This window comes from Eptesicus fuscus, chromosome 23 (assembly GCF_027574615.1).
Source record: "Eptesicus fuscus isolate TK198812 chromosome 23, DD_ASM_mEF_20220401, whole genome shotgun sequence".
Lineage (NCBI taxonomy): Eukaryota > Metazoa > Chordata > Mammalia > Chiroptera > Vespertilionidae > Eptesicus > Eptesicus fuscus.
In genome coordinates this window covers 23,867,459-23,891,612 of record NC_072495.1, presented here as the reverse complement: position 1 = coordinate 23,891,612, position 24,154 = coordinate 23,867,459, and the positions used below count along the sequence as shown (strand labels likewise).

The following is a 24,154-nucleotide window of genomic DNA, read 5'->3' as shown; positions in this document are numbered from 1 at the left end:
ACTTAATATGTGAGAAGATTCTAGCAAGTGAAAACAAAATGCAATTACATTTTATTGCAAGAAATTTAGAAACATATTTTTAACAAAGTTAGCTATTCAAAAGTGTTACCTTAGGCTGTCTCTTAATAGCTCCTTTTCACAAGTGTGAAATTTAATGAAGGCAACAGCATTTATAAGCCACACCAAAATGGTATCTTAATTACTAGCTGTATTTACTTAGGCAAGAACAGATTAAATGGAAAGAGAAATTAGTTTTACAAATGGCATCATACATCTTTATGTTACACCCCCCTCCATCAAGTCACAGATGGTTATGTCTCTTGAACTTCCTAATAACGTAGGCAATTTTCTTTTCCTTGGGCACACCCAAATTCATCACTTTTCTAAATTATGTATTATTTTTGAATCATTTACAAGAACTGAAGCTGTTTATCATAATACTTTAACATGAAAGGGACCTTTCCCTTAATGGGCTCTATATGAATATGAAACAAGATTTATTGAAACTACTGGTCTTATAAGTTTGCAGTGTACTCATTACATACAGTTTGGAGGAATACCTCCACCTGACCTAACTCTAAGTAAGGGTTTCTACTTCCAAATCTAACAGCTAAAGCCTGGGGTAAAGTCATGGCTAATGTTACTTAAGCCTGTCACCTAATTCATGTCTTAAAATAGGGACTTATGAGGACCTATGTAAGACTGCTCTCCTCAGATGAGTGTCGATAAAACTCATGCATTAAAAAGAGCCCAGACATGTTGCTTCTAATAATGGCCAAGTAACTTATATTAGAACAATAATTCCACATACAACACCTGTAATATCTGGACAAAATACTTTTAAAAAACAAACAAACAAACAAACAAACAAAAAACAACAACAAACCCACACAACTATCTAAAAGCACTGGAAAGCATCAAAACCAGCAAGATATTGCACTGGAGGATTGCGGACTGGGATGAGGTTCTTGGTTTTCTACTTTGGGCAGGCCAAGAGGCTAATACTCAGAAAATCTATAGTTTTACTTTCTCATCTCAGAGGAAAAGATTTCAGAACAAATGTAGCAGCTGGTGAGGAGGAAAATACTACAAAGAAGAGAACAAGGAGCATCCCCAAATTGTTTATAAACACTGCCCCAATCTCTGGTTAACCCATAAAGTACATATGTAAAGAGCAGATTCTAAGTAGTCCAGATAAGGCTAAAAAGACCAAACAAAAATTTCCACTGCTATCCACTGTGGAGGACATAAAAAGTTTACAATTCCAGTTCAGCCAATCTAATGGCCTGATTTTTTTAAAAGGAAAATAAAAAAGCAATATACCTAGGAGAAACAACAGAATCCAAAGTCTTTACAATACATCACTCACAATAACTAAGATACAATCCAAAGGTACTTTAAGAAGATGTGGACCACACTGAGACATTCAATGGAAGCTGACCCTGGGAGGACTCCAGATGTTAGAGTTTACATACGGGAATTTAAGCAGCTATTACTACTATGTTCAAGGACATTAAGGAGAATATACTTGCAAGGAATAAAAAGATAAACTCAGTAGAGAAATTGAAACAATATAAAAGAGATAAATGGACACTTTAAATTTGAAAATTACAATGTCTGAAATAAAAGCTTCACTGGATGGGTTAACTGCAATTTGAAGAGAATAAAAGAATATATGAAATTTGAAGCAACATCAATAACAATTTGACAATACTTAGAAAAATATATTTTAAAAAGTGAACAGAGCCTCAGGCACTTGGGGGACAACATGAGGTATATAACATATATGTAACTGATTCCTAGTAGAAGAGAAAATGCAAAAAAAACCCAACAAAACCCTGAAAAAACGAAGGATGGCCCCAAACTGATTCAATATCGCTAAAGTCATAAACCTCAGCAAACCACAAGAAAGATAAACATGAAGGAAAATATGCCTAGGCACAGCCATAATCAAATTGATAAAAACCAAAATTAAAGGAAAAAAATCTTGAAGGCAGCCAGAGGCAAGGCAAAACCAAACCAAACCAAACCAAACAACAAAAAACCCACATTACATACAAGGGAATAATGAATGATTCGAAATGTCTGCTGACTTCTCTTCAGAAACAACAAAGGCCAGAAGAAACAATGGAACAACATATTAAAGTTCTAAAAGAATAAAAGAAAAAAAATCCAAAATACCTTATCCAGTAAAAAATATCCCTTAAGAGTTAAGGTGAAATAAAGAAAAATTTACATCAAACAAAAAACTAAAAAATTCATTTTTAGCAGATGTACAAGAAATGTTAAAAGAAGATCATTAGGCAGGAGACAGAGGATACCAAATGAAAACAGATACTTACAAAGAAATAAACAGGATCATAAATGGTAAATGGGGTAAACATAAAAGACTGATTTTCCATTCATTTCATTAAAATACATGACTGTATAAGCAAAAATTATAACCTTGTATAATGGAGTTAATCATGTTTCTACACGTATAATGTATAGCAGGGGTGGGGAACCTTTTTTCTGCCAAGGGCCATTTGGACAGTTATAACTTCATTGGAGGGCCACACAAAATTATCAACTTAAAAATTAGCCTGCTATATTTGGTCAAACATTTAATTAATTCACCCCTAATGTGTTGGCAGAGTCAGACCAAATGATTTCGCTGGCTGGATGTCCCCCCCGCCATGATTTTTAGCAACTATATCATAATGAACAGAGGACTAAAGTAAATGAACCCATATGGCTGAAAGTTTCTTATATTTTATGTGCTGTGGTACATAAAATTTAAATCTAAGTAGATTATAAAAAATTAAGTTTATACATTTTAATTCCTCAAGTACCAACTTTTAAAAATATGAAGAGAGCCCTGGTGTTGCTCAGTGATTAGAGCTTCAGACCAAAAACCGAAGGATCACCAGTTCAATTCCCATTCAAGGGCACGTACCTGGGTTGCGGGTTTGGTCCCCAGCCCGTCGGGGTGCATGTAGGAGACTATCAATTGATGTGTCTCTCTCACATTGATCACTGTCTCTCTTTCTGTCTTTCTCTCTATGTCCTTCTCCCTCCTGCTTCCATGCCTTCCATTCTTCCTAAAAATCAATGGGAAAAAAATCCTTGGGTGAGGATTAAAAAAAATTTTTTTAAATAAAAATAAAAATATATGACGAGAAATAGTTAATAAGCATAAACAGAACAAAATCTAAGGCGATAAATAACCACCATATCAATAATTATATTAACTGTTAGTGGATTAAACATTCCAAAATGCAGAGGTTGTCCAATGGATATAAAAGCATTACTCATGCTGTCCATGAGAAATACACTTTAAATAGACACAAAATAGGCAGAATGTAAATGGATGGAAAGATGTGCCATTAAAAAATACATAACGGGGGGGGGGGGGGGGAAATACATAAGTATGACTAAGATTAATGAATTGGTTATATTAAAATCAAATAATGTAGACTTCAAGATAAGAAATAACCAGAGATAAAGAGAAACATTTCATAATTATAATGCCTTCAATTCACCAGGAAGATGCAGCAATCATAATGTGTATCCGTACACAGTAAATCCTTGATTTTGTGGACCTCAGACCTCGATTTAACGGATTTCATATTTAATGGACACAATTTCCAGTCTATATGTCATATGTGAAAATTAACACCCTGATACTTTTAAAATGCTTTTAACCAAGATTTGCTTATAACTAAATTAACAGGGTTTTTTTTGTTTTGTTATTAATTCAGTTATTTTTAACCAATTTTAGTGAGTAGGCCATATGTTGGAAAAACCAATGTCGTAATTTCACCAACAAAATTAAATTTTACATATCTATAACTATAGTCTACATATTTAAGTCCAAGAGTCAATGCTTATAAACAATGTTCAGGGAATGATTAGCATGTGATCACACCACATCTCTCTCAACGCGTGGCATGACTTTCTGCAGCAGTTTTAACACGTGCCGGCCGATGTTCCCAGGTACACTAAGCCACATCCCAGCCATAGGCATTTGTTTATTCACAGTGACTGGGAAATGCATTTATTTACTGGACCTATTCAGCATAAATTTAAAATTATAGTAATATGTATAGAAAATTTTTCTGTGAAATTAAACTTTTCATACATACTTAATTTTAATTACACAAACATGTCTACATTAAGTATAAACAGGTAAACTAATTTGTCAATTTTTAACATACACATTTGGAAAATCTACTTTATTATATAATGGACTTTCAGCTTTAACAGACACCCCCTGGCCTGAATTAACCCATTATATGAAGGTTTTACTGGATTAACAATTAAAAATTGAAATTTTAAAAATAACGAGAGCATCCAAAAACATAAAATGCTTAGAAATACATTTAACAAAAACATATTTCTAAGCATTTTATGTTTCAGATCTCTATACTGAAAAATATAAAACACTGTCAAGAGATAGTAAAGAAAAAGAACTGAATTTTCATGGATTCAAAACCTCATCATTAAATTGTCAATTCTCCCCAAATTGATTAATTCAATCCAAACCCATCCAAAAGCCCAGCAGGCTTGATTTTGTAGCAATTGTCAAACTCTTTCTAAAGGCACTGAAAACCTAATTAAAACAGCAAAAAGTAAAAAACTTCTAAGAAGAAAATGTAGGAGAAAAATCTTTGCAATTTTGGAGTAAAAAAAAAATATTTCATAGCTAGGACACAAAAAACATAAGGTTTAAAAAAACTGACATATTGAATTTTATCAAAATGCTTTTGTTCTTTAAAAAGCCACCATTAGCCCTAGCCAGTGTTGCTCAGTGGTTAGGGCGATGGCCCAAGCACCAAGGGTTCGCTTTCTGGTCAAGGGCCCATACTTGGGTTGCAGGTTCCTCCCAGGCCCCAATTGGGGCGTGTTGGGGAGGCAACCAATCTCAATTTCTCCCAGTATCTATCTATCTATCTATTTATCTATCTATCTATCTATCTTCCCTCCCTCCATTTCTACTCTAGAAAAATCAATGGAAAAAATATCCTTGGGTGAGGTTTAACAACAATAATAACAACAAGAATACCATTAAGTAAACAATACATTCAATTATATGTGTATCAATAAACTCATATCCAGAATATACTTTAAAATCTTACAACTCAAGACAAAAATAACCCAATTATAAAATGGATAAATAATATAAAAAATACAGATGGATAAATAATATAGAGAAATATAGATGATAAGCCCCTACACTGGTCCTGGCAATGATTTTTTTTTTTGTTTGACACCAAAAGCAAAGGCATCAAAAGCAAGAACAAGTAGGACTATTCAAACTAAAAAGCTTCTGCACAGAAAATATTTGCAAATCATATCTGGTAGAGGGTTAATTTCCAAAATATATAAAGAACTCATACAACTCAGTAGAAAAAAAGAGAAACAATCTGATTAAAAATGGGCAGAGGACCTGAGCAGACATATTCCCAAAGATGCATACAGATGACCAACAGGTACATGGAAAGGTGCTCAGCATCCCTAGTCATTAGGGAAATGCAAATCCAAACCACAATGAGCTATCACCTCATGTGGGGAGCCGCCGATCGTCTTCACTAGCAGAGAGGTGTGGACAAGGAGCCCGGAATGCTGGTGACCCTTGAGCCCTGGCAAAGGTCAGAGTTATGCACAGTTTAGTCGAGACAATGGTAGCTGAAGCAACTTCCCGACCAGATGGTCATGTAAATCCTTACTGATAAGACAGTCTGTTACTGGAAATTGCCTGCCAAAGGGCTATAGGCATATCCCAAACTGAATAAAAGGATAGCAAGGCCTGAGCACAAGCAGAGTCCTTCCTCTTGCGTTAGGCTCCCGTCTGGCCCCCCAATTTCCAAATTATTATTTCTTGTTTCTTCTCTTTCATTTGCACATGCCCCCTCTTCCAGAGCTCGAACCCTGAACCATGCGGGCCGTGGGACATTCACAACCTCACACCTGTTAGACTTGCTATCATCAAAAAGACAAGAAATAGCAAGTATTGGCAAGGATATGAAGAAAAGGGAACCCTTGTCCACTGTTGGTGGGATTGTAAATTGGTATAGCCACTGTGGAAGACAGTATGGAGGTTCCTCAAAAAATTAAACATAGAAACCTGTCATATGACCCAGAAATTCCACTTCTGGGTATTTATTTAAAGAAAACAAAAACACTAACTAAAAAAGATATATGCACCCCCCCTTTCCCTTGTTCACTGCAACTTTATTTATAATAGCTAAGACATGGAAGCAACCCAAGTGTCCACTGATGGATGAATGGATAAAGAAAATATGGTATATGTACACAATGAGATATTATTCAGTCATAAAAAAAGGAAATCTTGCCATTTGCAACAACATGAATGAACCTGGAGGGCGATATTCTAAGTGAAATAAGTCAGACAAAGAAAGACAAATACCAAATAATCTCCTACGTGGAATCTAAAACCAACCAACCCACAACCCCCAAGCTCATACATAGAGAACAGACTGGTGGTTGCTGGAGTTGGGGGAGGGGAGGGATTTTAGAGGAGGGAAATTGGTAGAAAGAATCAAGAGGTACAAACTTCCAATTATAAAGTAAATATGTCATAGAAATGCAATGTACAGTATGGTGACTATAGTTAATAATAAAGTATTGCATATTTCAAAGTTTCTAAGAGATTAGATCTTAAAAGTTCTCATTAGACACAAATTGTAACTATGGTGATGAATATTAATAGATTTATTGTGGTGATCATTTTGCAATATATACAAATATCAAATTATTCTGACAATGCCAAATGTTGGTGACAATACAGAAGAAATTCAACTTATATTTATGCACTGCAGGTGAAAGGGTAAGTTATTATAGCCATATATGGATACAGATATGAATGCATGTACACATATATGCATTCTTATTCATGTAGCAGATGAAAAATGATTAATGGTAGTAGTTACCTCCAGGAATGAAGGCAGAGGGTTGGACAAAATTTAATTATATCTTACTGTTCTGCTCTCTGAAAGCTGTATGCTTTTAAATGATTGCCATTCACTGAACACCTCCCAGATAATGTGTATGATGGGTGCTTTATACACTTAAAATCTTTTATTCCTCACAACAAATATAAACTGGTTACTTTCTTAATCCATCCTTGTAGTTTTCAATTGAGTGTATTTTTTTTAATCCTCAAAGAGAAACATCGATGTAAGAGAAAAACATTGAAAGAAAAAAGAAAAAGAAAAACATTGATCAGTTGCCCCTCCTTGAGAGCCTCAAATGGGGATCCAACCCACAGCCTTCTGATGTACGGGAGGACACTCCAACTGAGTACCTGGCCAGGGCTCAATTGTTTTATTATGAATCTTTAGATGGGAAAGGGAGACAATGTCCATACTGTTATGCTATACCCAGCACACCATCTCTTCATTCATTTGAGTAATATGAGCAGACACTGTGCTATGCAGACAATGGAATCAGTGAACACTTGTGGGAAGACTTAGAAAGTTACAGAAATGTTCTGCAGGGTCCTAATTTTTTTTTTTAATATATATTTTATTGATTTTTTACAGAGAGGAAGGGAGAGGGATAGAAAGCTAGAAACATCGATGAGAGAGAAACAACGATCAGCTGCCTCCTGCACACCCCCTACCGGGGATGTGCCCGCAACCAATGTACATGCCCCTGACCGGAATCGAACCTGGGACCTTTCAGTCCGCAGGCCGATGCTCTATCGGTTTCGGCCCTAATTTTTCTTAATCTTTGATAAAGCATGTCAACCACAAACTTATCCATGTTTTTAAGGCTAGTTATATTTTCAGCCTGCATAACATTTAGGGAGGAACTATAACATAAAATGACTACTTATAAGTTTGGTAATTAATATCATCTCCTTGGACCTTAAATAACATCTCCAAACTCTAATATACAGGGGCATAGTATTAAAATCTGCAGTTAATCTTCTTTCCATAGCTAAGATCAATTATCCTCTTATATAATAAATGCCTAATATGCTGTGTCTGACCGTTCATTCCACGGTTCTACCAGTTGCTATTATGTGCAATGACCACCAGGGGGCAGACACTCCGACTGGTAGGTTAGCTTGCTGCTGAGGTCTGGCCAAGACAGGCAGAACACGGACATACCCTGGACCAATCCTGGCACCGGCTGGTTTTGCCCCATCCTTGCAGGCCAGGCTGAGGGACCCCACGGGTGCACAAATCCGTGCACTTGGCCTCTAGTATGCTATAAAGATTGTCTGCATGCCTCGACTTTTTATTTTTATCTAGAAAAGAAGTCAGGGCAGTGGAAAGACCAAGACACTGGCGTTTTAAAAACCTGGAGTTGAAACCCAGTTCTATAAACAAGCTAGCTGAGTGATTTTTGCACAAGTCACTTAACTTGGCTTTCTGAACCCCCTACCTCTCCCCACCCCCCCTTTTCTAAAGCATGCTAAAATACCTATCTCATAATGATGTCCTAAGGGTGAAATGAGATAAGATACCTTCATTACCTAGAACAGTACTTGGCATGTAACACGTGCCCAATCAATTGAAGCTATTCCGTTTCTAAGTTTCCTGAAAGTAAGCACGCAGTTTCCTGGAAACCTTGCCAGTAACTAGCATAGTGCTTCGCACATCACAGAAACTCAGTGAATCCGGGGGCTGCCTTAGAAGGAAGTTTCCAGCTTTTTGGTAAATATTCCACTACTTTTTTTTTTTTTTTGGAGGCAGCCCTAATTCCATAGGTGTGCCCCAGTATCAGATACAACATACAGGTTTCTGTAGCAGTGTCTTAATGACATTTTTATTCTTTTAATCATCTTTTCAACGGCTCCCCCTGATTCTTAGAAGACGATTCAAACTCTTTACTGTGGCCCGGTGATCCGTTTAGTCCCAGCTTTATTTCCCTCCCCCCACCTCGCCCCTCACTTCGGATGTTCCAGCCACACCTGACCTCTATCTGCGCCTCAAATACTCGAGGCTTATTTCAGCCTCAGGGTTTCCTTTCCTCTGAAGGGAGTGCCTCTCCCTGTCTTCACAGGTTGAGCTATTTATAAATTAAGCTCCAAAGCGGCCTCCTGAGTGTCCTTCCCTTGATTGCTCTGCCTCCGCCATTCCTCTAAGTTTATTCACAGAATAGCGCTTAGCGCCCAATTCTCTCGTTTCCAAGTGAGAACGGGAACTCTTTGTCTATTTCGTTTCCAGAAGTTTCTCCCGAGCCTAGAACTGTCCTGGCATAGAGTATGGAGTAAGAGAGTGACCCTCTGGGCTACAACTCATCCTAAGGTCCACCTTTGGGCTTTTCAGGCTGGAGCCTGGGGGGGGGTGTGGGGGGGGGTGAGAGGGAGCGGGGAGTGGGGGGCATTCACTGTGACTGCACTAACGTCTTCCCAGAACAGGTCCCTTTCCCGGGTCTTCAGGCCGAGCACCTCTTTTCCCCACGGGGGGGGGGGGGGGGAACTTGGTTGGAAGCACCTCCTGTCGAGTCACAGCAGCTGTGGGGTTGTGGGTTCCAGGGCAGGGGTGAAATCTGGGCGCCGGGGAGCGCGTGTGGCCACAGCTGTGGGCCCTAGCGCGCTGAGGAATGGTCGGACGGCGGCACTCACGAGGCTTCTGGAACACGCCCGCGAGCCCTGAGCCAGGTGAACCTCTTCCCGCGGAATCTGACGGGGCCTCTGAGGGGAGGGGAGCGGAACGCGGCGCCGGCGGCGGCCTCGCGAACCCGTCAGAAGTCCTTCACGTTCACTTCGAAAGCGAAATGTCTGTCAAAAAGGCGGACCTCCTCTCACAAAAGGCGAGGGAGTTTAGTCCTTAGTCACCAGAACACGGCTTCCAGGGAACCAACTGGTACACTCACCGGAAAGCAGCCGCCCCGAGGGAACTTGACTGGGAAGGAGGAGCCTTGGGGAGATGACGAGCGGCCGCCGCGCGGAGCTCGCGCAGCCGCAGTAGAAGGCGCACGCCCTCCCGCCGGCCGCGCAGCCGCAGTGGAGGCCTCGTGCGCCCAGGGTGGGGCGCGGAACTGGGGCGGAGCTAGCCCGTCTCCCGCGCTGACGCGACGGCTCTGGGCGGAAGGGCGTGGACGCGCAGGCTCAGTGATCAGGAAGGCGGGGCCGCGCAGGCGTCGTGAGCGGCGGCAGCGGCGGCGGTGGAGGTGGTAGCGGCAGCAGCTGTCTGGGGGTTCCAGGAAGATGGTGCTGATTAAGGAATTGTGAGTGGGTCCGAGGGCGGGATCGCGACTCCCGGGGGGGTCGTGGTGGGAGGTTCATTGATGGAGAAGTAGGTGGAATACTCCTGAGAAGGAGCGAGGCTGGGGCTGGCCGCTCCCTTCGCGTTCCCCTTCCCCCCCCCGCCCGGCCCGCGCCCCCGGCCCACTCGAGGCCCCTCCACGGCGCTTCCCCAGGGTCCTCCTCCGGGCGTTACTGCGGCAACAATGCTGCCCTCTCTCCCGGGGTTAGAGGCGGCTGCGTCCCGATCGGATCGCGTGGCTCGGGAAGGCGCGGCCGGGGAGTTTCCGCTGGGACCCGTCTTCCCACCAATCCCCTACCCCCAGGCCCGCGGGTGGGGGACCGAGGGTGGGAGAGACGGGGTGGGTTTGACTGTGATTTGTCGTCTTGGGTGGAGCCTGCCTGTAACCGGCGGGAGATGGGCTTGTCGGGTGAGGGCAGCACGGGTGTCTGAACTCGAGGTGGTGGTGGGACCTAGGCGCCCTGAAGTTCCTGCAGGAGCCGGGAAAGCCTGCGCTCCCCCGGGCCGCTCAGTTGACTTGACAGCATTGACTTGACAGCAAAACCCATCAGTCTCAGTTCCCATGTCTTTTTGAGGTGGGGTGACACTCTAGGCTCCGCCCACCTCACCGGGTTGAAGTGAGGCGTTAACACGTGGTCTGTCAAATAGAAGGGTTTCCCAGGTGCCTTTAGACCAGCGAAGTGATTTTGTTGAAAAGTCAGGCGTTTCCCACCCGCAAGGCCTGAATGTCACAGGAAATCTGGTTGGCAGTGATTGTTGGGCTATCTACAGCTGGTTCATTTCGTCATCATCCCTTGGGCAACTAGGGATTTCGAGTTACGGCCCTTGTCGGGTTTTCAAATGCTCCTTCCGTTCTACGTTTTTTAAAATGAAACTTTTGGTTGAATTTAACCATCTCCAAGACACCTTATTCTTATTTTAGTGTGAGTTCCGAAACTTTTCTTTAAAAAGGAAGCGACTCATTTCGCTTCTCGGCTTAAAACCCTCAAAAGATTCCATATCTCACTGACAATCAAAGCCCACGCCTGGGGGTGGGGTGGTCTTATGCTATTGTCTTTTCTGTGCTGATTTTATTTACTAACTTATCCAAAGCTCACATGCTTCCTTGCTGTTCTTGCCTTTCTGTTTGCTGTTCCCTCCTTTGAGTGTTCATTCTGCATCTCACTGACTCTCCCCCTGGCCCCCACTTCCTTCAGGTCTTTTCTTAAATACTGTATCACCTTCTTAGGGAATCCCTCTCTGAAGACCTAATTGTAACCCCCACCTTTTGGTATCTGTTTTCCCTGCTTTATTGTTCTCCCACAGCAGTTATCACCATCTACCATGCAACACAATTATTATTTTTTTCCGTTTTACTGTGTGTATTCTCTTACCACATGTAAGCTCCATGAATTTGTCCTGCTCGCTCCCATATCTCCAGGTCTTAGACTAGTCCCTGGCATGTAGTACATGCTCAGTAAATATTTGTTAAATAAATTCATAAAAAATTATAACTTTAGTCAGTAATAGGGATCCTGAGAAAAGACACATTTCAGTTAAAGCTTATTTATAGTATTGAACTTTGGATTTATATGAGAGTTTTCTTCCAAGTTCTTTGTACAGTGTATCATGCAAGTGTTATCTCATTTATTACTCTGACGTCTTTGTAATGTAGGTAGGTGGCAGATATTAAGGCAGATTGAGGATATGAGACAGAAGGAAATGGACTTGGCTCAAGCCAAGTAAGTTGCAGAACTGATATTAGATCACAGGAGTAATCATATTTCTTTTATTAGAGTTATTTCCTCCCTCCTAAAATGTGAATTAAGTGCTTAGTAGATTCTGCTGACAGTTATGTGAGGAGTGTCAAGCTCACTTATGAAAAACAGTTCCCATTGGTACGTTATACACTATGCTTTTTGTGAACCATTACTTTCATTATAAAAATTTGAATGCACTGAGGTAACAAATGTCAAAATGTGCCCAAAGTATAATATTTCCTAACAATTTATAAATTACCATTTCTTGATATTCACTCCTCGCGTATGTCTCCCCTAGAATGTATTTCCTCCTAGACTTTTTGAAGATAGAGACTGTTTCTTATTTTTTAAGTATTCCCAGCATCAGCACAGCATCTAGTCTGGCACACTGTAAGTACTCAGTGTTGTTGAATGAAAAAAATTATTATTAGTGTTTGCAAGTCAGCTTTCTAAAATTGTTTTTGGTTAGGAGCAATGAATAGGTCATTCCTATATGAAGATGTTGGTAAATTGTAAAATGCTTTGGCAAATGTTTGTTGTCTTTAAAAATGCCATCTATTTTTGACATGAATTAAAAGGTTAGAAATAACTTTTCAGGGTGGGAAGTTCACTTCAAGTTGTTACTTAAGCAAATAGATGAATTTGCCATTAGAATAAAGTCTTGGTTTTAAAGAACTAGTTGCTAGTTCCATTTGGGAAATTATTTTCATGAAAATTTTTAGAGAAGTTTAAAAAATTTTAAATACAGACATACCTCAGAGATGTTGTGGGTTTGGTTTCACACCAGTGCAATAAAGTGAATTTCGTAGTGAAGCTAATCACGAGCTTTTTGGTCTCCCAGTGTATATAAACGTTATGTATTATGGCAGTCTGCTAAGTGTGCAATAGTATTATGTCTAAAGAAGGTACAAGTCTTAATTAAAAATATTGGTACAAATTGCTAACCATCATCTCAGCCTATTGGAAAAATGGTGCCAGTAAACTTGCTCAACACAGAATTTCTACAAATCTTCAATTTGTAAAAAAAGAAAGAAGAAAAAGGCATTATCTGTGAAGCATAATAAAACGAGGTATGCCTGTTCCGGTTCCCTCACTATCCGAAAGTAGAGCATTCCTATGAAACCTTTTGTTAGCTGAAATGGCATAAAACAAAGAAGCAGTTACCATTAATTAATACAGTTGACTCTTGGAACAATGCACAGACTTAGGGACACCAACCCCAACCCCCCCCCCCCCCCCAGTTAAAAATGTGTATAAATTTTGACTCCCCTAAAACTTAGTTGTCCCTTGGTACCCACAAAGGATCCCAAAAATCCTCTGATGCTAGGTCCCCTATATAAAATGGCATAGATCAATGCATACAATGGGTCCTCTGCTTGCAACCACGGATTGAAACAGTACAGGTGTTTATTGGAAAAGATTTGCATCCCTGCACAGTTCAAACCCATGTTGTTCAAGGGTCAGCTGTATCTGAAAAAAATTTGATCATTCCCATATTCCCCTAAACACCTATGAAATCACATTAAATATGCTTAATTGCATCCAGTTTTACACTAAGTGTGATACCTGGACGATCTCTCAGGCTTTTCTGATACCTCAGGATACGTCTTGCTAACTGATGCACAAAATAAATCGAGATAAAGCACTGATGCTCAGACACAGTTCAAAGCTGTGGCAGCTTGATGCTGAAATCCTGAGTGTGGTTCCCTGGGAAGGAGCTTGGTGGGGCCACTCTTGATGCCCTCCCCCAAAACAACCCCCCGACCCCGGTTGCGTGCTGCCTCTGTGACAGTTCTACAAAACAAATGCTGAATACTGTTCACTTTTCTCCTTTATTTGTGATAGCGAATATCCTCTGTGTATTTCTTTCAGTTAGCAAAAATAGGTTCTAACATAGGTCTTTCCTAAAAGTGAAGTGGCGAACGAACTTTCAAAATGTGGGGGATATCTGTACTGCTTTTAGACGAGTAATCAAAAATCAAGACCTGTCCCTTCTCTCTTTTACTTCTTAGTAAGTAAATCTTGAAGAGGTTACTTGACTCATCATTCATTCAGAATGTCTTAATCAGTCACTTTCATTTCGTGAAATGAGTTTTCCTAGAAGTGTTGTTATATAAAAATATGGATCTTCCTGCTAAAATCACTCAGGGGTTGTTTGGCTTTGTGAAACTTCAGGGAAGTCTTTAACTCTTTCCTTTGTATTCCTTCCTTCCATTTCCTCTGCAGCCCATCATCTTGGTTCAGGCCTTTGTAAGGCCTTGCTCAGCCTCCCAAAAGATGGCTCTCCCCACACTCCTGCTTCTCAACATTTTAACCACCTACCGATGACTTCTTCAGGTTAGCTGTAGTTATGTCTCACCTTTTTGAACAACCTCCCATTATATTGCAGGCTCTGATAATATTCTCCCAACCTGTATCTTGTCTGTTTCCTCCTATATTTTTCAAAATACACTCCCAGCCTATAACCTAGTCTTCCCCCTGACCACTGCACCCCCTCTGCCCCAGTTTTTTTTCTGTTACTGAGGCAGTGAGCAAATTAGTGTGTATCCTGAAGATACAGCTGAAATGACTAGGTATGGGAGGACTGTATACCAAATGAATTCTTGATGAGAATAGAAATTAGTAACCTTTGTGACTTTGAGAATGTTTATTGTCCTTAGATGACCATTATCAAAAAGACAGAGTGATGAGTGATCTCCAGTTGTCTAGGAGGAGGGAATTACAGGAGACATGTTTTGTACCTGTTGATGATTAAGGTGATGTGAGTATTCAAGCATAGATGTTTGAGGAGAATAGGGAGAGAGAAGTAGGTGGAAAGTGCAGCTAAAAAGAAGTTGGAATGAGGAAAACTATGGGGAATTTTCTATGAAAAAAAAAAAATCAAGCTGAGTTCCTTGAGATTTTTTTCTCTCCTTATAATAGAAAGAGTTAAAATAAGACTTTAAATCACTGTGGTGCTGGCTTAATGGTTTGGAGGGAAAGTCAGAGAAGGACCAGGCCAAAAAAAGTTGATCTTTTGAACGTCAGCTCTTCTGAGAGACTCAGGATGGTTTTCAGAGTTTATGGTAGAACTACATAAAGGTACTTCATTATAAAAATCCAGAGTTAAAATGCAATGTTCTAATCTAGTTCACCATGGTATTCTTTTTTGGAAGCCGGAGCCTGTATATTGATCCTTTTGCATGTCCAATAACAAACTCTGTTGGACAAGATCAAACACATAGCAACCTTACATTGACTCTACCCTGGAAGGGGTTGTTATATTTATAAGACTCAAAGTATTTTCCATAAAGTTTTTTCTTATTAAGTCTAAAGGACCGTTTACTTGTTTTTCTCTTAATAAAATTGAGAAGTAATTGGGTAGGAAGGATCAGTTTTGGGAAGCATTCATTCATGAAATTCAAGACATCTATTTGTGAGAAGTATCCAAAAATGCACAGTATATAAATAGAGAATGAAACCATACTAAAAATTTCATGAGAGCAACCTGGCCAGACAGTGTACAAATAATACATCCTGTACCCTGCAATTTTCAGTAATGAGTTTTCTCTTGTTCTTTACTCTTCACAGGAATCTCTGCAACTGCTTTTGGGGGTCCTGGTATAATTTAGATGCTAAATGCAGTGATTGCTGACAACCTGGAATGGTAGTTTTATTTCCCCAGTTTAAAAAACACACACCTGGCTGGTGTGCTCAATGTTAGAACACCAGCCTTCTCGCTAAAGGGCCTGGGGTTCCATTCCCGGTCAAGGGCATGTACCTGGGTGGCAGGTTCAATTCCAAGCCCTGGTTGGGCATGTGCAGGAGGCAACCAGTCCATGTGTCTCTCACAACTATGTTTCTTTCTCTTCTTCCCTCTTTCTTCCTCGCTCCACCCCTTTGAATCTCTCTAAAAGTCCATGGAAAAGATATATCCTCAGGTGAGGATTAACAAAAAACAACACTTATTTAGAGCTGTACGCATTGCAAAGACACTCTTCCATAAATGATATCCTTGTACCATGCTATCATGGGATTTATAGTAGAAGGTCTTTTAAGCATACAGATGTGTTTTAAAGCCAGCTATTTTCTGTGTAACATATATTCTTTTTCCTTTTGTCTTTTTAGCCGTGTGGTTTTGCCCTGTTCTGTTCAGGAGGTAAGTCATGCTTGCTTCTGTATTATTTTATTGATATAGTACATTTTGGTATGTTAATCTAAAAGTTATATTTTTGCTGTATTTATTTACCTTACATTTTAGTTTTTTGTGACAAAAAGCAGGCTGTTACACAGATAATTGTAAATGAATTTCTGTTACATTGCTTTGTTTTGGAAGGGACCAAAGAATGTAGTTTAACCTGCTGTCTAGTGCAGAAATCCTGTCTACAATATCCCAGAGAAAGGAGTTTCTTGCTCAACTTCAGCACTTTAAGGTTAAGTCACTCGCTGCTTAGAGAAGAAGCCTACTTTACTGTTGGACTTTTAAAAACATTTGTCTTGATTTTAAACCAAAATCTGCTTCCCCATAATACTTGACTGTTGTTTAGTTTAAGTTCCTTCCATTTGAGCAATAAGAAATAGACCTGTTCTGTCTTGCATATGGTAACCCCTCAGGTCTTCTTATGGCAGTTCTCTGTCCTCCCCCAATCCCTTTTGTTCCATCTTCTGAGGTTACAAGGTTAAACATGTCCAGCATGTTCATTTGGCCTGATACAACATGACCCCTAGACTTCCTCACCAGCTGGTCTCACTACTGCATCGTCGCAGTTACTGCTTTCAACTGAAAATGGTATTCCAGACGTGTTTTGACCAGCACATAACTGAGAGATTATTGTCTCTCTTGATCTGCACATGATACAGAAATACATCACCTGTTCAGAAGTTGCATATTTTGTAGTTTTATTTATCTGTAGTATAGCCAAGAATGAGGATAGTAAAAGCAGAAAAGACTTCAGAGAAATCAAGATATGGGTAGCAAAACACGTAAAGCCCTCTGGGTCCTTCTGTAACGTGCGCTTGCTCAGTTATCTGGTTTTCTTAGAGATGACAGTGAATTCGAAGCAGTGAATTGGAAGTGGGACAAAACAAACTGATAACCATAGAAGTGACAGGTGACCGAAGACAGAAAGAAAAAAAATAAAATGAAGGAACTAAAAACCAATAGCTAACTGGCACTGTTTAATGTAAACTTGAACACAGCTGTATATATTTCAGTAGTGCCTGAGGTTTCACTGTATTAAAACACTCAAAACAAGCCAGGCACTCCTATTCTTTACTTGTGTAGCTCATTGTTTGAACTTGAATGCGGAAATTGACATTTGTTTTTGTTTCTTTTTTTCTTTTGGTTTTGGATGTTGGATCCACTTGGATGTTGAAATCTTTCTTGGTATTGTCACCGAAAATAATCTCAGCTCTTTGTTGTACTCGTACTTAATAAATACATCTCTTGTCTTCATTTTTTGGTCTTTAAAATGACAATGACAGCCTAATAGGCCACACAACATTAGTCCCTTAAGAACACTTTTTTGGATACTGTTGTTGTTTCTGTGTAAATTTTTGTTTACTCTGTTCGTGGCCTAGATCAAATTTACCTTTTGACTTAGAGACATTTTAATCCTATTTTTAAAATATGAAAAGTACATTTTAAAGGACTTAAGGATTGACTGTAGCATTACTGGACTAAACACTGATGATCTATCATGAAAAACAAAAGAAGAAATACAACCCTTTCTGCAGTCTAAAATCCCTACAAAAACTTATTTAATTCATTTTAAAAAATGTGCTTGGTTCTAGCTTCCTGAGAGAGAGATGGAGACATGGACAGAGACTGGGAAGGAAGGAGGTAGATGAGAGAAGGGAGAGAGAATGAGAATTAACATGCAAGATATCATATTCCTATGGGCTTTTTATTTTTTTTAATGTTTTTATTGATTTTAGTGAGAGGGGGGAGAGAAAGAGAGAGATTGATTATTCAGTTGCCTCTGAGACACACCTGGACTGAGAATCAAACCCACAACTTGGGTCTATGCCCTGATTGGGAATCGAACCAGCGACCTTTTTGTGTAAGTGACGATGTTCAACCAACTGAGTCACACCAGCCAGGGCCCTATGGGCTTTTTAGCTAGGAATATTTACAGAGCTTATAGCTGGCCCTATTTTTTGCCCCTCAAATAAAATGTTGGTTTTGAATGATTAGTTTTTACAGGTAGCTTTTCTTTGAAAACATGCTTCTATAAAAGAAAACAAACAAACAAAACACCCACATTTTTTTTCAGGCTGTCTTCATTGGGAGGAAGAAATTTAGTCAGATTCAAAGAGCTTGGAGATAGTGCCATGGTTGAGTCCTTAGGAACAAATTAGAACACAAGAACTTTGCTTTTTATCATTTATTGGAATGGTTAGTGGCTGGAGAATGGCATAGAACAATACTGCCCACTCACAGGTATTGGAGCAGACCACTGAGAATTCTGGTTCACTTTAAAATGAAATAGAAACCACTGTCAGCAATTTTTTGCCTTTTCAGGCTTTTATTATTATACTTTATATCCCTCCCCTTTATTATTGAGAATGGTATTCTGGTTTTTCAGCTTATTTAATTGGCAAAGTGACAGTTCTATACGTGCCATACCTTCATCCAAATTTTGTAAGATTACTGAGCTATAATAGATATGAAATTGTATATTTATTATTCAAAATGAACTAAGTGTCAAGATGTTTGGTTTTTTTAAGAAAACTTTTATTTAGAGGAAGAAGGAGTTCCTTTTTTAAAATATATACATTTTTATTGATTTCAGAGAAGAAGGGAGAGGGAGATAGAAACATCAACGATGAGAAAGAATTATTGATCAGCTGCCTCCTGCATGCCCCTTACTGGGGACCAAGCCCACAACCCGAGCATGTGCACTGATAAGTGGATATTGAAGTACATAGTAAAGCACCAGAGTGTGTGTAAACTAGCAGTTTTTTTGAATAATGGAAATCTTGTAAAATACTACAGTTTCTTGAAGCTGTATGAGCATCTGGTGTTCCTCGTCCTAAACATTCATTTCTAATTTGAGTCACGTTTTCTTGTAGAACATATGTGCTAAATCTATATCTTCTATAGTAAGATTTTAGCATAGGAAGTTTCCAGTTACTACTGACTTACTGAGATTCCTTTACTCTTTGAAATTTCAGTATCAGGTTGGGCAGCTGTACTCAGTTGCAGAAGCTAGTAAGAATGAGACTGGTGGTGGAGAAGGAATTGAAGTCTTAAAAAATGAACCTTATGAGAAGGATGGAGAGAAGGGACAGTATACACACAAAATTTATCACCTAAAGAGGTAAGCCGCCTATTCACATTTGATACTTAATCATTATGTTAAATAATTAGGCATCAACTACTCGACTCACTTATTAAGCATGTAACTACCTAACAACAAAACTGATATATCACTTGTATCATTTTTTGTTTTCTACAACAAATGGGATCATACTATACATATGGTTCTGCAGTTTGCTTTATTTTTTATGCAGTTATATATTATGAACATCCATGTTATTGTTTAATGTCCATTTCACTCTTTTTAAAACTGAGTAAAATTTCTTAGTATGGACATAGCGTAGTTTACTTATCCATTCTCTAAATGATAAGCTGACTGGGTGGTTTTTGGGGCGTATTCCAGTTTTTGTCCGTTACAAATAGTATTTCTCTGAACATGGTTGTACATGTCTTTATGCCTTAGGTTACTATTTCGCCATAAGAAATCTATGAAACTAGGATTGCTGAAAGGACATGCTCATTTTAAGTTTTATTATTGCCCGATTGCCCTCCAAGAGTGTAATAGTGTTCATTTTCCCATATTTTTCTATCTTTTTAAATTTGGCCGATTTGATACTCAGAAAATAATCTCTTATTTAACTGTCCATTTCTTTATTAGTGAAGTTGTGCCTCCCTCCTCGGGGTGATCATGGGGCGGTAGCCAGGCCCCTGGCCAATCACATCGCACCCGCCTTGGCTGGCCTGGTGCCAGTGGGTGTCATAGTGTGGTCCCAGATGGTCGTTCTGCTATTCGGCCATTCGGTTGATTTGCATATTATGCTTTTTATTATATAGGATAAGAAGAACTTCTCTCAGGCTTTTCGTGGGCTAAATAAAGGAAAACCTTGGCTCTCTGGATGCTAGCCTCCAGTGCACTCTGCCTTCTGGAACCGCTTCTTCATTCCATAATACCCTTTGGTTTCACCCTTTTATGCACTCATTTATACCTCGTGGCAGTTCTGAGAAATAGTCAATATACACATTGTACATAAGAAGATCCAAAGTCACGCAGCTAAGAAGTGGTAGAATGGTGACTGAGACTTGCTTTTTCTGATTTTTAACCCCATTCTTTAGCCACAAGTAGGCAGTCCCAAGTGCCTGACAGCAATACTCAACCTGATGAACACGGGTGTCCCATGAGAAGGGAAGGAGAGGGTTGATTGGATGGTGAGGGCTGCTTAGATGCCCTTATAAGACTAGCCTTGTCACACAATGATGGCAACTGTGGATGGAATCATGGAGAGGCATGAAACAGGAAAGGAAAGAAGGGGGCAATAATGGATCTCAGGCAGTATGGCTGATAAAGCCACTCTAACAGTTATGAAAAACAACCAAAAACTTATCTGTTAATAAAGACAATACAGGGACCCATTGTCGCTGTAGTCTGGGAGGAGGGAACAATCATGGGGCAAGGGCATTCAGATATCTACACTCAAAGTCAACAGTGTCATACAGAAGGCAGATAGCCACGGAAAACTGTATTCTGGAAGAGCAAAGAATTATTTCGTAGTAAGTCCTGAGGCCTTCGCTGTGCTATAGGAAAGACTGCAATTATGACAGAGGGCTGGCATTGCAGCCGGTCAGATAGACTTCAGTACCTATAAGGGTGTAAGTTCAGCATGCTGAATGCATACCCATAGTTCCTAGAGAGTCTTAGCGCTCTCCCTAAGGAAATTAAATGAATATGTGTCCAGCAATAGATGTTCCCTTTCCCAATGTTTATTCCATTGGGTAACCTATAGAGTGCTCTGGTACAGCATCAATAGAATTGCAGACTTTGCAGACTTGGTTGGGTAAGGTAGTTGACTAAGGCCACCAACACCTTATTTTACATTTGAGATACTGAGAGTGTTGAGGTCTACTTTACCCACTGTAATTAAGGTCTCTGGATTCCCTGGCCAGTATGCCTTCCTATTTCAGCAAAAACACTTGTTGGTAACATGTATATACTTCATCTCAATCAGAAAATTGAGGAACAATCTTGGCAAGGTATTAAAAAATCCAAAGTTTAGCCCTAGCCGGCTTGGCTCAGTGGATAGAGCGTCAGCCTGTAGACTGAAGGGTCCCAGGTTCGATTCCGGCCAAGGGCACATGCCTGGATTGCGGGCTTGATCCCCAGTGGGGGGGTGTGCAGGAGGCAGCCTATCAATGATTCTCATCATTGATGTTTCTATCTCTCTCCTCCTCCCTTCCTCTCTGAAATCAATAAAGAAACATATTAAAAAAATAAAATAAAATAAAAAATCCAAAGTTTAGTGACCATCTTGAGGAACATTTCAAATGTCTGGTTTCCTTCACTCTTAGATAAGATTCTTTTTATGGGATAGTGAGGTTCTTTCCATATCTTCCCATTACTTTCACTAGTAAGGAGTTGCCCATGTCACTAGTAAGGAGTTGCCCATGGTAATTCTAAGCATAGGATTTAGTACTTGGTGTGTTCTTAACAGTGTGCTGGCCACTGTAAGTGCTCTAGGTGGAAGCTCATTCATTTCCCATAGCACCCTTTTCTAGTGAGGAAACTTAAGATCCAGAAAGGTTTAAGTGGACCCTGTGTTGTTGCTGTTTGGTAGTAGAGATTGGACATGAACCCAGGCAGGCATTGTGACTCCAGAACTCGCCCTCTTAATCACTTGGCCCTACTGCAGAGCCCTGTGGGATGGTTAGAATATTTTCCATTTCCTGAAGTGAACTGCAAAGGACTTCACAACGAAATTCTTCCAAACCCACGATTTCACCATATCCCATTTTCTTATGTCTTCAAAGTCTCAAGTCTTTTAAAATAAAAGTTAAACGTAGCATGGTACTCAGGATTTTCACATATGCTCAGTTGTAATAGCTGTCCAGAATAAAGATCTTTGGCTCTTCTAAGTAAGCTAGTCTTTGTCTTCCAGACTGATCTGGTCCAGCCCCTTAGGCTATTTTTCTAATGACTTTGGGTCCCTCATAACCCGCTCAGCTTTCTGAATACAGCTTAGATCTGTCTTGTGTGGAGGCATTCCCTGATACTTACATTCTATCCTAACCTCCATCACTTTTTGTCACTCTACTCAGTTTGCTCCCTAGACTTGTACCCCACTTACCATAAAGTTTGAGTATGTTTTCTTAAGTTGTTTAATAATCACTTAATGGTGGATGGTGGGGAATTGACAGAATTTATTGGGCAAAAAATTTGGAAGTAAGGCAAGACAATGTGTTGCAACTTTTGAGACGGTATTTCAGAGAAAAACTTGCAGTTCTCCCGAGACCTCATCAGAACTCTGACCAGACCTTTTGTGGATTGTTTTCTCTCCCTTCTTGGGGAAAATTAGGTTTGCTTTTTTTTAATTTCTCATAAATATTGCTTTCACCATCTTCAGTCAGTCCTGTAATATGGAGAATTCATAAAGCTTTGCCCACTCTAGAATGGCTTTGTTCCTCAAAGGTTAAAATAGCAGAGGTTTTATTGAAAATTGTTTTAAAATTTCATGTGGTTCAAGTTAAGAGCTAATTTTTATAAGCAAAAAGATTCATCTGCCAGGAAGTAAAAGTTCTGTGTGCATTTAAAAACGAGAAGCTTAGGCTTGGCTGGTGTGGCGCAGTTGGTTGAGCATCATCCTGTGCACCAAAAGGTCTCCTGGTCAGGGCATATACTGAGGTCGTGGGTTAGATCCCTGGTCAGGGTGCATATGGGAGGCAACCCTTTGATGTTTCTCTCTCACATTGATGTTTCTCTCTCTTTCCCTTCCTCTCCAAAATCAATAAAAATATATTTAAAAATAAATAAAAAGAAGCAACCAAGTATAGATTTTTTTTAAAAAAAAGGAAGTTTAAATCACCTGATGAGCATGCAAAGATTAATTTTAAATGATTTATGTTCAGAAATCATCTCTGAATGAGGATAAGTAAGAAATTAATAAATAGCCTAATATAGTAATTTGTTCTTGAGTTGAGAATTAGCCATCAACACATAATTTTTTTTCTTTGTATATATGTAGCTCTGAGTTTTAATTTTGCACAGGTAAAAGTTTTCTAAATCAGGAGTGATCCTATGCTACAAGAACATCAGAAATATTACTGAAATACATTGTTTCCTCTTTATGGTGCACAGTGACCCTTAACATGGGTTTTGTACTGCATGGGTCAACATATATGTAGTGGTGGTTGTTTTTTTCCAATAAATATACTGTTGGTCCTCTGTTTCCCCAGATTTTGCATCTACGAATTCAACCACAGAGGAAAAGCATTGCTTTTATTATTATTATTATTATTATTATTATTCTCATTATTGATTTCAGAGAGAAGGGAGAGGGAGAGATAGAAACATCAATGGAGCTTCCTATCAGATATATGATTTGCAAAATTATTTATTGTATGAGTTGTTTCACTTTCTTGATAGTGTTGTCCTTTAAAGCTCAAAAAGTATACAGTTTTGATGAAGTCCAATTTACCTATATTTTTCTTTTATTTATGCTTTTGTGTCATTGCCCATTCCAAGGTCACAAAGATTTATCTGTTTCTTCTAACAATTTGATAGTTTTAGCTCTTAGATTTAGCTCTTTAATCCATTTTGAGTTAATTTTTTCCACTCTATTCTTACCCACTCCTTTTAATTTTCCACACAAAGCCAGAATGATCTTGAAACTTAGATCAGGTTGTGTCATTCCCCTTCTTAAACCCTTCATTAGCTTCCCATCATATAAAGAATAAAATGCAAATCCTGTGGCCTATAAGATGGGCCCCTGTGATCTGTCTGCCCCCTGCCTACCTCACCATCCTCAGCTTGTATCCCTCTGTTGCTTGTTCACTACAATCTAGCCCTGCTTGGGGCAAATGTGGGAGGCAACCGATCTATGTGTCTCTCTCACTTGGCTGTTTCTCTCCATCCCCCCTCTCTCCCATCCTGCTCTCTTTGGAAGTCACTGGAAAAAAATATC

The 24,154-nt window shown here is 39.5% G+C and overlaps 1 protein-coding gene and 1 long non-coding RNA gene across 4 annotated transcripts in view; one reads left to right on the top strand and one right to left on the bottom strand.

Moving 5' to 3' along the window:
- Positions 1-2,975, bottom strand: part of LOC114231877 (uncharacterized) — a 47,131-nt gene extending 44,156 nt beyond the window's left edge. For both annotated transcript variants that reach the window (XR_003617873.2, XR_008555251.1), the window contains exon 1: positions 2,936-2,975. This is a non-coding gene — a long non-coding RNA (uncharacterized LOC114231877). The remainder of the gene's footprint in view (positions 1-2,935) is intronic.
- A 7,110-nt stretch (positions 2,976-10,085) lies between these two features.
- The window catches only part of PITPNB (phosphatidylinositol transfer protein beta), a 60,529-nt gene continuing 46,460 nt past the window's right edge, over positions 10,086-24,154 (top strand). For both annotated transcript variants that reach the window (XM_008142486.3, XM_008142487.3), the window contains exons 1-3: positions 10,086-10,185; positions 16,070-16,100; positions 19,118-19,263. In XM_008142486.3, coding sequence (XP_008140708.1) covers positions 10,166-10,185; positions 16,070-16,100; positions 19,118-19,263 — 197 coding nt within the window. In that variant the 5' untranslated portion in view covers positions 10,086-10,165. The remainder of the gene's footprint in view (positions 10,186-16,069; positions 16,101-19,117; positions 19,264-24,154) is intronic.